General features: G+C 42.6%; 1 protein-coding gene across 2 annotated transcripts in view; it reads left to right on the top strand.

Moving 5' to 3' along the window:
- Positions 1–15,839, top strand: part of COL5A1 (collagen type V alpha 1 chain) — a 287,140-nt gene that overhangs the window by 252,449 nt on the left and 18,852 nt on the right. Inside the window, exons 57-64 of one of the 2 annotated variants that reach the window (XM_077468431.1) lie at positions 2,376–2,429; positions 3,367–3,474; positions 3,604–3,657; positions 3,770–3,805; positions 3,904–3,957; positions 4,069–4,330; positions 6,765–6,877; positions 15,177–15,245. In XM_077468431.1, the coding sequence (XP_077324557.1) occupies positions 2,376–2,429; positions 3,367–3,474; positions 3,604–3,657; positions 3,770–3,805; positions 3,904–3,957; positions 4,069–4,330; positions 6,765–6,877; positions 15,177–15,245 (750 nt within the window). Of the gene's footprint in view, positions 1–2,375; positions 2,430–3,366; positions 3,475–3,603; positions 3,658–3,769; positions 3,806–3,903; positions 3,958–4,068; positions 4,331–6,764; positions 6,878–15,055; positions 15,125–15,176; positions 15,246–15,839 lie in introns of both variants that reach the window. The other variant, XM_077468424.1, reaches the window with a different exon arrangement.

Below are 15,839 nucleotides of genomic sequence, written 5' to 3'. Positions count from 1 at the left end.
GCAGCTACTTTTGTTTCAGCTGCTGACTTTTAAAAAATTTCTTGTACACATTGTTGTACCTGGCATATTTTCCATTCATGGAAAGATTTGTTTTAACACCCCCCTCCTGTATGCCTCAGTTTTTTTCAGTAATAATCATAAAAATTAAACAAATACTACATAAAGTAAAATAAATATTAAAATAAAGGTTAAAGCAGAGTTCCACTCGTTTTTCCGTTTATTAAAAATTAAAATTAAAAAGCTACAAAAAGTGTTGCTGCTGATTTTTAATAAACACACACTCACCCGTTCCACGGTCCAGTGATGCGATCTCCCAAAGCCTCGCTCCTCTCCCTCTCCGTAGCGCCGGCATTGCAACTGTGGGCACTCGGCTATAACACCTTGCGGCTATGCGCGAGTCATGCTGAACGGTCCTGAACGGTCAGGCAATCTTCTGGGACCCGTGACGTGTCCCAAAAGATTGCAGGGAGGGAGGAGTCGCCTAGGTGGCGCGGGTGGAAGTGGGAGCTGGGTACCTGTCAAAACGAGATATCCACACCCCCCCCCCCCAAAAAAATAAAAAAAGACATGCCAAATGTGGCATATCAGGGGGTTAGGACTCCTTAAAGCGGAAGTTACACTTTTGGGGGGAACTTCGCTTTAACAAAGAAACAGAAAATAATCTCTTTAGCTAAACATTGAATTTGTAATCATGCCAGCAGAGTTTAATAGCGTTTAGTGCATCTCTGCCAAACATGGGGATAACATCGCTTTGTATTATAGTGACAGGTCTGCAGGGGATTATATATTAACTACTTCCCCTTTCAAACCCGTACACCCCTAAGGATCAGATCAGTTTTTTACATATATTCTATGAACAAGTTTGTTCAGTGATACATTTTTTTTTTATCTTGTAAATAAATAAACAAAATGCACTTTTTTTCTTTTTTGACCATTGTGTTACTGTAGAATAAAAGTATAAATATTATTTTATAATTTTTCCTGTTTAAAATGACACTACAATTATCCTGGTACAAAGCAAAAATGACCAAACAAAAAAAAAATTAAATATTAATGGTTAATTAAATAAAAAAAAAGCAGGAAAATAATAATTATCATCTGCAGCTCAAAGCTCACCCCATTGATGTGCAGATGAATGAAACAGAGTAGATACAAAAGTCACAATGTTACTTTTTTTTTATCTCCCTATTTTGTCTAAACTTTGTTGATAAACACTGAATTAGATGGTTCTTCTTTTATTAGAGTTGCTGTATGGTCACAGCAACGCCAAGCTTCATTTTCAGAGGTCTGCCCACAATTGCGAGGGAGGTGCAGAAGAACTGGACGTGCTACACATGTCCTTTGTACTTTGATTATACTGCAGCTGGTTTATATGGTCTTCTAAGCAGAAATGACTTGACAATAAAAACCCAAAAAAAATACAATTTTGACATTTTTACACGTGCTACAAATGGCCAGTCATACACAGTAGAGTTGATGGTTAAAATATGTGGGCAACAAATAGATAATTGTAACAACATGTGGGCATCAAATGGGCAATCAAGGGTATTTATAATAAATTACAACAATACCTTGTGCTCAAGCAGTGGGCCAAATGGTTAGTAAAATAAGGTTCTTTAGGTTTGTCATCAGTGGAAAATGGAGTACCTCTTCCCATTGATGACCCATGTAAGAAGTATTCTTCCACGTACTCAACACCAGTGTATGGGGTTTTTTCCTCCCACTGACCACCAAAATAAAGAGAATTCTTCCTTCCACTGACCACCAATTTAAGGGAGATTTTTCATCCCAACAACCACTGATATAAGAGGGATTCTTCATCCCATTGATCACCATTGTACGGAGAATTCTTCTGTAAGCTGCACCTCCCCAGCTGGTTGTATCCAGAGCAGAGCCTCTGGCCCACCCTAGGTACACCACTGCTTCTACATAACTCCACATTATTATTTTTTTTAACAAGTGTGATATAATGTTCCACAACTTGTATAAAGGTTATTGAAGATTATCACATGTTAAACACACCAATTTATTCAGTTAAAACCCCTTAACTCATTATTACATATATACCATGATATTAGGGTCCTTCTGAAGGGTTTCAATAGAATCTTCCTCTAAAATGAAATCTCAGCAACATTCCATCTTAGATAGCGTTATTTTACTTTCTATTCCCTGGAGTCGGGGCCTTCTCTCTATTTTCCTTGCAGGTACATGTTTTTATTGGTACTTTTGGTTATATTAAGTCCAGAACCCACTAGGTTTTCTATCTGTCTTTGGCATCAAATATAAATCAATGAGACTGTTGCAAAGTTCTCATTATTAGAAGTGACGGTTTTAAAACTACATTATCTTTTATCAATTTTTTTTTTTTTTTATAGGGCCCACCTGGTTTGCCAGGATTAAAGGGAGATTCAGGTCCAAAAGGTGAAAAGGTAAGCCCTATTTTGTCACCGGGCATAAATAAAAAAGTGCCTGTATCCAGTACGCAATAGAGTGCCGTTTTGTATCCTGTGATGGCCTTTTCAATAAGCAAGCATAGTGGTAATGTTATACTGCTCCACCAGTAAGGCTGGATTAAAGGCTCCAGGCCCTGAGAAATGTGGCCTTTTAGTGCAGTATGTTCCCTAAGAACGTGTACACACGGTCAGACATTCCGAAGGAAAATGTCCGATCGGACCGTGTTGCCGGATAATCCGACTGTGTGTGGGCTCCATCGGACTGTTTCCGTCGGAATATCCGACGGACAAAGTTTTACAGCTGGGCTATAAAACTTTCCGACAACATGATCCGATCGGACTTTGTGCGATTGTTTTTAGAGAATTCCAATCGGACAAAGTGCCACGCATGCTCAGATCAAATTCCTAGACCAAAGCTATTGGCTACTAGCCTGAACGTAGTCCCATCGTAACGAAATAACGTCACCACATTCTGAAAGATCGGATTTTCCGACAACTTTGTCCGACTGTGTGTATGCAACACAAGTTTCGGATAAAATCCGATGGATTTTGTTGCCGGAATGTCCGACTGTGTGTAGAAGGGCTAAGTCTCATCTCTCTGTGTGCTGGAAAGAACATGCCTCAGAATTAGTCAACATTTATTAAGAGCACTTGCGTATTACAAGGAATAACATTTACCCATAAGAAATATACCCGGCCTTATGGCTTATACATTTCTATCCATTTACTGCAGTGGCATTGTTTTCTCTTATAAATTCAGTGTAATTGTTTTTTACTTTCTGTGAAATTAGTTCTCACACAATTAAATCCTGTAAATTAACATGATCAGTCAGCCTGCATCTTTTCGTGAATCATTTATGAAATGGGGAAACCAGACAAGCTGTTAACTACTTCCTCCTTGTTTTCATGCTAGGGTCATCCTGGTTTGATCGGTCTCATTGGACCTCCAGGAGAACAGGGTGAAAAGGGAGACCGCGGTCTACAAGGTCCTCAGGGTTCTCAAGGGTCAAAGGGAGAACAGGTAATGTATATTTTCTGTTTCTGCCTAATTTATGGCTGAGTATATACACAAATTTAAAAAATCCACAAGACTGTATGGCCAGATTTAATCCACACAATAACCTTAGTATTATCAATGTGATCTATCTAGGGTATTTTTGGCCCATCTGGACCCGTAGGTCCCCCCGGTCCTCCAGGATTGCCGGTATGTTTCCTTTAAAAATACATTTATATTCCAAGAGTCTTATTGGTTCTTGATTACATTGCAAGCAAACAATCTATGTTGTGGTAATTATCAGTTGTGATTTTTATTGCAGGGCGGTCAAGGGCCAAAGGGTGCTAAAGGGTCATCGGTAAGTATAATATTCTTGATCTTTCTTGGTCTTAAACTGCTTTTTTTTTTCAGTTGTTACATTCTGTCAGAGATTAAACTCCTAATTTATATTTCTAGGGTCCAACTGGTCCAAAGGGTGAGCTAGGTATTCCTGGTCCACCAGGTCCTCCGGTGAGTAGTATGCTTATGTATTGTATTGTGCAGAAGTTGTCAGCATGACATGTATTATCAATAATTGTTGGTGACACTTATAGGTGTGTAACGTTACAAATTCTATTGCAGGGTCCCCCTGGAGAAGTTATACAGCCACTTCCTGTACAGTCATCGAAGAGAACCAAGCGAAATATTGATGCTAGCCAAGTAGTGGATGAAGGAAATACTGACACAAATTACATGGACTATGCAGACGGCATGGAGGAAATCTTTGGCTCTCTAAACTCCCTAAAACTGGAAATTGAACAAATGAAACACCCATTGGGCACTCAGGGTAATCCTGCCAGAACCTGCAAAGACCTACAGCTTTGTCACCCCGAGTTCCCTGATGGTGAGTTAAATTAGAATGATTAAAACATAATTGTAGAGAATAAGCCCTTGTACACACGGTCTGAGATTCCATCGGAATGTGTCCGATCGGAGCGTTTTGTCGGATATTCCGTGTGTGGTCTGCATCGGACTGTTTCCGTCGGAATATCCGTCGGACCAACTTTTCCAACTTGCCGGAAATATTTTCCGACAAAATTCTCAGATCGGACATACTCCGATCATGTGTAGAGAATTCCGATGGGACAAAGTGCCACGCATGCTCAGATCAAATTCCTACATCAAAGCTATTGGCTACTAGCCTGAACGTCGTAACGAAATAACGTCATCACGTCGGATTTTCCAACAACTTCGTCCGACCGTGTGTATACAACAGTTTCGGACAAAATCCGACGGATTTGGTTGTCGGAATCTCCGACCGTGTGTACAAGGGCTAAGAATAATAGACACTGTATTGGGCATTGTACAACTGAAGCCACTGGTAAAACGGTAAAAATGTTACGCTCTCCAACATACATTTGAAGTCAATGTTGCTAATAACATGAAACATGCCATAGGCTGCCATTGCCGAACACCTCTTCAGAAAAAGCTATTTCCCTGGCTTTAATACTTTGGCCAATATACCTGAAGGAAGTAAGCAGCAATTGAAGTAGAAACTGAAAACGCATCTCAGATATGTGACTCGGATCATCGCCACAGTCAGGCAAATTGAATTTTCAGAAATTTACTAAAAGGAGAGAACAACTACTGTTGACTTTGATGGACTCTTTAGGCATAGACATACAAGGAAATTATAAATTCAAACAATATTTATTTCTAAAAATGACAAAACATCCGTTATTGTATCTCAGAGCATGACGATTACACTGTCTACTATATCACAATTAAACAAATGATTCATACATTCACATTTTATATAGTATAGGGATAAAATACAATAGAATCACAGAAATCCTTTGCAGAAACAGTGCATCAGAGATGGTTCAGTTCGGAGGTGCTCTACATGTTACGCGTTCTATGAAACGCTTCATCAGGAGCTTATGGCGATTTTATTCCTCATAGCTAAGACAAGGCTCGTCTATATAAAGATGAGGGTGGTAGTATGAACCTCAAAAAACATACAGGTAAAAGGAAAGGATACTCCAAAAAGGGGGAGCAATAAACGCATCTAAAGATCCTCCAGTACACACATCCAGTAGTGCCCCGAGGGGGGGGGGGGATTGGAACGTGATAGATGATAGTGGTTGTAAGTCAACCTTAATATAAAAAATGTATGTAATAGTCTCCCTTGATGGATTGCCAAGAGGGAAGCAGAGACGGAGCCTTCCTCGCCAGTGTTCACATATACCGGGGCTGCTGAATTTTCAGAAATATTTTAGTCACAATAGCCCTGCCTCATCACAACTTTTTCTTTAAATGACAATGCACCGCCCATGGTAATGCATGATCTGCGGTGCATTTCATTTTGAAAAGCACCTTGATGCACCTTGAAAGCACACCCTTAGGCTCCGTTCACACACGGGCGACTTAGCCGCCTGACAAGTCGCGCTCCGTTCTGTACTATGGAACTGCTCTAATAGGAGCGACTCAAGTCGCTCCGACTTAGAAAAAAGGTTCCTGTACTACTTTTGGTGCGACTTCAGGCGACTTGCATTGACTTCTATACAGAAGTCGTTTTGCAAGTCGCCGCTGAAGTCGTTTGCAGGTCACGTCTGTGAGTCGCGCTGCAAGTCGTGCCGCCCCTGTGTGAACCGAGCCTAACGCAAAACACATCACATAGAATAGTCCCATCATACACATTCCTGGAAATCGCAGGGAGTAAGTGGATACTGTAGCAAATACCATCTGGAAACCCGTGTCATCGCAAGTCAAAGCATCTCATACACACTACTCAGAGCTTCTGCATTTAAAATGCAGAGTGTGAAAGCAATAAGCCCTTGTACACACGGTCGGACATTCCGATAACCAAATCCGTCGGATTTTGTCCGAAACTGTTGCATACACACGGTCGGACAAAGTTGTCAGAAAATCCGATCGTACTTAACGTGATGACGTTATTTCGTTAGGATGGGACTACGTTCAGGCTAGTAGCCAATAGCTTTGGTCTAGGAATTTGATCTGAGCATGCGTGGCACTTTGTCCGATCGGAATTCTCTACACATGATCGGACAAAGTCCGATCGGATCATGTTGTCGGAAAATTTTATAGCCCAGCTGGAAAACTTGGTCCGTCTGATACTCCGATGGAGCCCACACACTGTCGGATTATCCGACAACATGGCCCTATCGGACATTGTCCATCGGAATGTCCGACCGTGTGTACAAGGGCTAAGATTTGAGTCTATCATAATGAAAGGATTGTGCCTTGTATCTGCTTATGGCCCAGTTACAAGGCAATGTTGACGGCCTTTTTTTTACTTTTTCTCTCGTCTGATCTAGGTGAATATTGGATTGATCCTAACCAGGGCTGCTCCCGAGACTCATTTAAGGTTTACTGCAATTTTACGGCAGGCGGAGAATCGTGCATCTTTCCAGACAAGAAGTCTGAAGGAGTAAGTGCTGTAAACTTCCTTTGAATGTGGCATTAGCAAGGCTTGAAATGTCTGGCACCAGTAAAGCTTGGCAAGAGAAGGAAGGCAGAGAGTCCAGTATTTTAAGATCACTTAATTAATTGCCTCCTCTCCCCAGACACTTCATGTCTAAGCTATTGACTGCCTGGGCCTGATCAAAGCAATCAGCAACAGAGGACAGTCAAAGCGTGTGTTAATATTGCTCAACACTTCAAGGCCCTCTCCATCGATAACACCAGCTGGGAAAACCCACTAGAGACCCAGCACACTGGCTCGTAAAAAAAAAAAAGGTTATCTAGTCTGTCCTGAGGCAGTCCTTGCAGATTTCAAGACCTGATGGTCAAATGATCTGTTCATGCCTGTGATCAGTCAACAAGACCTAACAGTGCTGTTACTTAAAATAATGTCATCAATTCTAAGTTAAATGGTACAATTTATAACATTCGATGGTCATACTGACTGGTGAAAATGTTAAATATAAAAACGTTGACTAAATGCTAATAAATTTTACATTTCTTCCTAAAATCACACCAATTGAATTCGTCCAAACTAGTATAAACGAAAGAACACACGAACTTGTAATCTAACATGGATTTTAGTTTTACTTAAACGCAAAATACCAGAAAACTATTTAGGGGCTAAGCTCACCAATTTATATTTTAGATGGGTGTTGAGAAATAAACCTTCCACGAGACTGTTTTTATATCTTTTAGACCCCTTTCACACCAGGGTGTTTTGCAGGCGCTATAGCGTTAGAAATAGCGCCTGCAAAACGCCCTAAAGAAGTTGCACCATTGTCTGTAGTGTGAAAGCCCCGAGGGCTTTCACACTACAGCGGTGCGCTGGCAGGATGTCAGAAAAAAGTCCTGCCAGCAGCTTCTTTGGTGCGGTGAAGGAGCGGTGTGTTTACCGCTCCTCCACCGCTGCTCCCCATTGAAATCAATGGGGGAGCGCTGTAATACCGCCGGCAAAACGCCACTATTGCATGGTATTGCCTGCGTTTTTAACCCTTTCGCAGCCGCTAGCGGGGGGTAAAAGCACCCCGCTAGCGGCCGAAATGCGCCGCAAATCCAGCGGTAAAACGCCGCTAAAAATAGCGTTTTACCGCCCGCGATATCGGCGGTGTGGTGTGAAAGGGGTCTAAGGGATTCTATCGGTGCTATCTGCTTGGCGTTGCTGGGTCTGCACACCTTCTGTGTCCATAAAGGGGCCCCCACCATCCCTGCTAGGTTTTTATTAAATTTATGGAGAGGAGCTGGAGCACTTCCAAGGTGGTCAAAAACACCCATAACAGGACAGGAATGTAGTTGGGAAATATGGTAGGGAGATCTCAATGCCAGAGTATGCAAATCACATAGGAAGCCAGGGGGCTGACTCAGCCTACCAACTAAAATAGCACTTTTTACTGGGCCAAACCTTTAAAATTACCTAAAGATCCTTTAATAAGGTAGCGTGAGAGCTATTATGAATTTGAAGCCAGTACTTTTGTAAAAAAAAAAAAATATATATATTTTTTTTTTTATAATGAACATTTTAGTCAAATAACTCAGTCAGCAAAGTAGAGCAGTAATGTCTATAGGCTAGCTCTATGCAGCGCGCAAAAAGTATCTATAGTGAGAACCTATTGATCACCAATTGATGGAACAATCTCTGCACAGTTGACTATACCATTATAGCCTTTTCTGTGGCAGTATAATTGTGATGGTTGAAATCAAAAAAACGTTAAGACAATGCCTTGTGTTCTACCTCGCTGCCCACAGGATTAATATTTGAATAGCTCTGCCTCTGTCAGCTCTCTCCCTGCAGCCGTTACATTTATTCAATAGCCCTATGGATCTTTATTTGCTTAATGCAAGCAATCAGCTGTTTAAGAGCACGGAGTGCCGACAGCCAGCTACACACTGCAGTTGTTGTTTTTTTTTTCATGCAAAAAAAAAAACTGTCAGCTCTGGTCGGAGTCACTGTACTAATGATCCGACATTAGTGCAGTGATCTCCCTCTCTGAGCTGTTGTGTTCTCCCCTGCCAGAACACTCCAATCAGCGTTCCCTGCCACTGGCTGCAAGCGCTGATCAGGAGTAGGTCGGCTGCTGGTTTTACAGCTTCACGTCTGACAGAAGCCAGCCGAATGGAAAGACCAACATACATACAGTCCAAATGTCAGATGTTTTTTTTTTTTAACTGGCATTCGGCCCGTGTGTACGGGGTTTAAAGTGGTTGTATAGTCATTTTTTTTTACTTTTACCTACAGGAAAGCCTATAATAAGGCTTACCTGTAGGTAAAAAAAAAATATCTCCCAAACCTGTACGGTTTAGGAGATATTCCCCTCAGTATGCGCCGCTGACTGCAGCGGCGCATGCGCACAAGGAGATTCTCGGCTGAAAGCCCGGCAGTCGCCAGACCCCGCCGGGATGAAATCTCCCGCGCGCATGCGTGGGAGTGACGATATCGCGGCTCCGGCCACTCACAGCGCCGGAAACCACGATACCCGGAAGAAACACTCCCTCGGCGTGGATCGGGCCAGATTTCGGGGCCTTGTTCTAAGGTACAGTGGTGTGAAAAAGTGTTTGCCCCCTTCCTCATTTTCCTGTTCCTTTGCATGTTTGTCACACTTAAGTGTTTCGGAACATCAAACCAATTTAAACAATAGTCAAGGACAACACAAGTAAACACAAAATGCAATTTGTAAATGAAGGTGTTTATTATTAAAGGTGAAAAAAAATCCAAACCATCATGGCCCTGTGTGAAAAAGTGATTGCCCCCCTTGTTAAAACATACTGTAACTGTGGTTGTCCACACCTGAGTTCAATTTCTCTAGCCACACCCAGGCCTGATTATTGCCGCACCTGTTCACAATCAAGGCATCACTTAAATAGGAGCTGCTTGACACAGTAAGGTCCACCAGAAGATCCTTAAAAGCTACACATCATGCCGAGACCCAAAGAAATTCAGGAACAATTGAGAAAGAAAGTAATTGAGATCTATCAGTCTGGAAAGGGTTACAAAGCCATTTCCAAAGCTTTGGGAATCCAGCGAACCACAGTGAGAGCCATTATCCACAAATGGCGAAGACATGGAACAGTGGTGAACCTTCCCAGGAGTGGCCGGCCGCCCAAAATTACCCCAAGAGCGCAGCGACGACTCATCCAAGAGGTCACAAAAGACCCCACAACAACGTCCAAGGAACTGCAGGCCTCACTTGCCTCAGTTAAGGTCAGCGTTCATGCCTCCACCATCAGGAAAAGACTGGGCAAAAATGGCCTGCATGGCAGAGTTCCAAGGAGAAAACCACTGCTGAGCACAAAGAACATCAAAGCTCGTCTCAATTTCTCCACAACACATCTTGATGATCCCCAAGACTTTTGGGACAACATTCTGTGGACCGATGAGACAAAAGTGGAACTCTTTGGAAGGTGTGTGTCCAAGTATATCTGGCATACAAGGAACACTGCATTTCATAAAAAGAACATTATACCAACAGTAAAATATGGTGGTGGTAGTGTGATGGTCTGGGGCTGTTTTGCTGCTTCAGGACCTGGAAGACTTGCCGTGATAAAAGGAACTATGAATTCTGCTGTCTACCAAGAGATCCTGAAGGAGAATGCCCGACCATCTGTTCGTGTACTCAAGCTGAAACCAACTTGGGTTCTGCAGCAGGACAATGATCCTAAACACACCAGCAAGTCCACCACCGAATGGCTGAAGAAAAACAAAATGAAGACTTTGGAGTGGCCTAGCCAAAGTCCTGACCTGAATCCTATTGAGATGTTGTGGTATGACCTTAAAAAGGCCGTTCATGCTCGAAAACCCTCTAATGTAACTGAATTAGGACAATTCTGCAAAGATGAGTGGGCCAAAATTCCTCCAGGACGCTGTAAAAGCCTCATTGCACGTTATCGCAAACGCTTGGTTGCAGTTGTTGCTGCTAAGGGTGGCCCAACCAGTTATTAGGTTTAGGGGGCAATCACTTTTTCACACAGGGCCATGATGGTTTGGATTTTTTTTCACCTTTAATAATAAACACCTTCATTTACAAATTGCATTTTGTGTTTACTTGTGTTGTCCTTGACTATTGTTTAAATTGGTTTGATGTTCCGAAACACTTAAGTGTGACAAACATGCAAAGGAACAGGAACTGAGGAAGGGGGCAAACACTTTTTCACACCACTGTAAGTATTTCATAATGAGCTAGTATGCGGTGTATATTAGCTCATTATGCCTTTTCCTTTGCAGGTGGCATAAAAAAACAAAAAAAAAAACATTAGCGGGTATACAACCGCTTTAAGGAAACTATTATAATTTTACAATTTGTATACACTCACTAGCCACCATTTTAGGTGGACCTTTTTGACACCCATAAATTGGACACATGGCCAGTTATAATACTCTTGTACTCTGTGGCATTTAAATGGGATTGAGTGGGTAGTTAGGAGCCAAATGTGTGAAAACAATGCCCACAACACTGATGGCACCAAACAGGCAAGATCCATAAAAGTATGCTTGTGCTGTACCAAATTCTGAACCTCCATCTACATGCCATATCAGAAGTCCAAATTTGTCAGATCAGCAATGTTTTTCCAATCATCGGTCCTTCAGATTTGGTGATCCAGAATCCCCTGCAGCCTCATTTACATGTTCGTAGTGGACAGAGAAGGACCTGGTGTAGTCACCTGCTGCTCTGGTCTGTTATCTTTAAGGTTCCTCATGCTGGGTGTTCAGAAACGGCCTTCTGCACAGCACCCCAGTAAAGGGATGTTATGGAAGCAGCTGTGGACGTCCTGTCCACCTGAACAAATGTGCCTATTTTCCTATGACCTCTCTCATTAAAAATGTGTTTTCACTGCAAAGCTTATGGTTGGTGGATATTTTTTGTGCCATTCTTTGAAAAAACTACAGAGTGTAGTGTGTGAAAGTTGCAGGACATCAGCAGTCTCTGAGATCCTGCATCCACACAGACATAAGCTCAATGTAGGTAACCTTATCAAAATTTGTTAAAACTGAACTTTGGGTACTTATATTTGTCTGGGGGGAAAATAAAAATCAGTTAAAACGACCCTATCCCTCACTCACCAGCAAGCCACCGCACTTCTCAGCTCTGCAGTGCTTTTTGTGGGCCTTCAGTGTTCTTGCTTACAATTAAGAGCTCAGGCGCGTTCGCAACTGCACCGGCACAGCCCGCCAGGAAGTCGGCACGGTGGAGCACTTATCACAAGCAGTGAGACATTTTCCCGATTCCGCAGCTGCAGAAATGTCTCGCTGCCTGGGATTAGCGATGTGAAGTGCCGACTTCCTGGCGTGCTCTGCACGTGTGGTTGCGAATGCGCCTAAGCTCATTCTTACTTACAATGCAGTACTGCTGGTCCTGTAACGCCAAAGTGGTTGCAACCAATGGAGCTGTAAATAGAAGTGGTTTCAGGGCAACAGTCATGCAGCTAGAAGGAAAGCCTGTGAGAGCGAGGGATAAGGCAAGTATAACTGCTTTTATTGTCCATACTGGACAAAACATTACTTTTATTCCTGCAGTGTGGGGGGGGGGGCGCGCCCTGCGGCAAAAGTCATTTTCTTTCTTTACCCACAGTTCAGCTTCAACATCTAAATAACCGTGTGTGTGCGCATGCATATATATATATATATATATATATATATATATATATATATATATATATATATATATATATATATATATATATAATGCACCGATACCATGTTTTTTAAAACTGAGTACGAGTACCGATACTTTTTTTGCCAAGTACTCGCTGATTACTGATACATATTGCCTAGGAAAGGTAGGTACAAGGGTGGTTTGGTAAGTGGGGGTTGTTAGCGAGTTGGGTGAAGCTGGGGTGGGGGCAGGGTGCGATGAAATAGGGATTGTGGGGTTGGAGCGTTGAGATGGGAGGGTCATTGGAGACATGGGGGCAAAGGTGACAGCTGGTGGAGGGAAGGAGGATGCAACACAGGGAGGGCACAGTACAGGGGGTTGGGGTTAGGGTCAGGGCACAATACATGCAGAGCACAGGGTTCAGGCACAGTACATGCAGGGTTTAGGGCACAGTACATGCAGAGTGCAGGGTTTAGGGCACAGTACATGCAGAGTCAGTGCAGCCTTAAGGCCCCATTCACACCTGAACTTAGCGTTTTCAGGCAGAAAAAATGCACGATTTTACAGCGTTTTTGTGAAGGCCAAAAGGTCACCAATGTAAAAAAGAAGAAAAATGGCCAAATCTGCCCGATTTGAGCGACAAAAAAGGGTCTAGAACTTGTTTGAGCTTCAGGCGACATGGAGTGGAGATGTGAACCATCTCCATTGAGAATAATAGATTTTTTTCCCCTCCAGCGTTTTGTAGCTTTAGGCTTCAAGCTACAAAATGCTCAGGTGTGAATGGGGCCTCAGGGCACAGTACATACAGAGTGCAGGGTTCGGGCACACATTACATACAGAGTACAAGGTTCAGTTCTCCTCCACCACTCCTTTCCACTCCATTCTCATCCACATGATCCCACGTGGTAAGGCTCCGATCTGTGATCACCCGAATCTCATTGACAAGTATTTTATCCCCTGCCGATTTTGTACATTTACCCACTGACAAAGAAATTATCAGTTTATAATTTTAACGGTAGGTTTATTTTAACAGCGAGAGATAGAATAGCAACAAAGATATCGCACTTCAAAAAGTTATAAATTGATTTGCATTTTAATGAGTGAAATAAGTATTTGATCCCCTATCAATCAGCAAGATTTCTGTCTCTCAGATGTCTTCTATACAGGTAACGAGCTGAGATTAGGAGCACTCTCAAAGGGAGTGCTCCTAATCTCAGTTTGTTACATGTATAAAAGACACCTGTCCACAGAAGCAATCAATCAATCCACCATGGCCAAGACCAAAGAGCTGTCCAAGGATGTCAGGGACAGGATTGTAGACCTACACAAGGCTGGAATGGGCTACAAGACCATTGTGCGATGGTGTGATTATTCACAAATGCAAGAAACACAAAATAACCGTCAATCTCCCTCAGTCTGGGGCTCCATGCAAGATCTCACCTCATGGAGTTTCAATAATCATTAGAACAGTGAGGAATCGGCCCAGAACTACACAGGAGAATCTCGTCAACAATCTCAAGGCAACTGGGACCATAGTCACCAAGAAAACAATTTGTAACACATTATGCCGTGAAGGACTGAAATCCTGCAGTGCCCGCAAGGTCCCCCTGTTCAAGAAAGCACATGTACAGGCCTGCCTGAAGTCTGCTAGGGAACATCTGAAATGATTCAGAGGAGAGCTGCTCTTTGGCATCAACTCAACTCACAGTGTTTGGAGGGGGAAGAATGCTGCCTATGACCCCAAAAACACCATCCCCACCGTCAAACATGGAGGTGGAAACATGCTTTTGGGGTGTTTTTCTGCCAAGGGGACAGGACAATTTCACTGCATCAAAAGGACGAGGGACATGTACTGTCAAATCATGGGTGAGTACCTTCTTTCCTCAGCCAGAGTATTGAAAATGGATCGTGGATGGGTATTCGAGCATGACAATGACCCAAAACACAAGACCAAGGCAACAAAGGAGTCGCTCAAGAAGAAGCACATTAAGGTCCTGGAGTGGCCTAGCCAGTCTCCAGACCTTAATCCCATTGAAAATATGTGGAGGGAGCTGAAGGTTTTTGGTTACCAAACGTCAACCTCAAAACCTTAATGACTTGGAGAGGATCTGCAAAGAGGAATGGGACAAAACTCTCCTGAGATGTGTGGAAACCTGGTGGCCAACTACAAGAAATTTCTGACCTCTGACTGCCAACAAGGGATTTGCCACCAAGTACTAAGTCTTGTTTTGCTAAGGGGTCAAATACATATTTCACTCAATCAATTTATAACTATTTTGAAATGCGTTTTTCTGGATAATGATCAATTAGTGGGATAATTTATAGAGCGTGGAGTAGAGCTTGAACATTTCAGTATTAATTGCAAGGAGTCTATCATAATGCTCTGAATCTCTGCAGTTAGTAGAATGTATTATAAAAATCTGTGTGGATTTATTATGAACTGGCTCAGCCATTCCAATGTTTGATATCTGTTGCGGATTGGGGATGTTTTTTGGTGCTTAGCTTTAATTCAAGTATAACCCTTTATTTCCTCCTATCATTTCCCTTTCGCAATTCAGGCTAGACTTACCTCCTGGCCCAAAGAGAACCCGGGTTCCTGGTTCAGTGAATTCAAGCGTGGTAAACTGGTAAGATATAGATTTCCAATTCTATCCCTGTAACTCATGTCATATTTTACAGAATAAAGTGGCTCGTTGGCCCAAAGAGGTGCCTGGTACATGGTATAGCCATTACAAGCGGGGGTCTATGGTAAGTGGCTAACCCGGCCTTCAGTCTTGAACCAAAGCACAGATCCTGCTTCGGTTATGGCCAAACCACTCTGCATGTCTTACTAACACTAGTCGTGGGGGAAATGGTGTTTCTGGACTACCAGGAAAATACATTTAAGGTGGACTTGGAAAGGAAAAATTTTCGTTGCTCTTTTTTACCCAATCGTCTCAAACAGTTGAAAGGAGTCCTCAAACCAAGCACAAATCAGTCGGCACTAAAACAGACACAGTTTATATTTTTAAGGCTGATCCCAAGTTATTGTGTTAAAAGGTCTTTGTTTAAAACATTGGTAAAATTAGCCAACTGTACATCAAATGCCCATTTTATCATCTTCCCTACCCTCCCAGTTTGCTTGCACCTCAGTGAAAAGCTCTGTGGAGGAACATAAAACACAATATTGTATAGCATGCTTGGCTAGTCACTCATTTTGGCTGCCCAAAAAATGAGCACCCACTGAGGCTAAAATACCAAAGAGGTCTTTAAACTGACAGCTATGCAGAGCAGGGAAGGTAAGAAAGTGTTTTATTGTTAGTCTGTGAACCCTTAGGCCGCGTACACACGCGGGGACTGTTC

Source organism: Lithobates pipiens, unplaced genomic scaffold, assembly GCF_037356315.1.
Source record: "Lithobates pipiens isolate NorthernLeopardFrog02 unplaced genomic scaffold, aLitPip1_a1.2 Scaffold_11, whole genome shotgun sequence".
NCBI classification, from domain to species: domain Eukaryota; kingdom Metazoa; phylum Chordata; class Amphibia; order Anura; family Ranidae; genus Lithobates; species Lithobates pipiens.
This window is presented reverse-complemented; position numbering and strand designations above follow the sequence as displayed.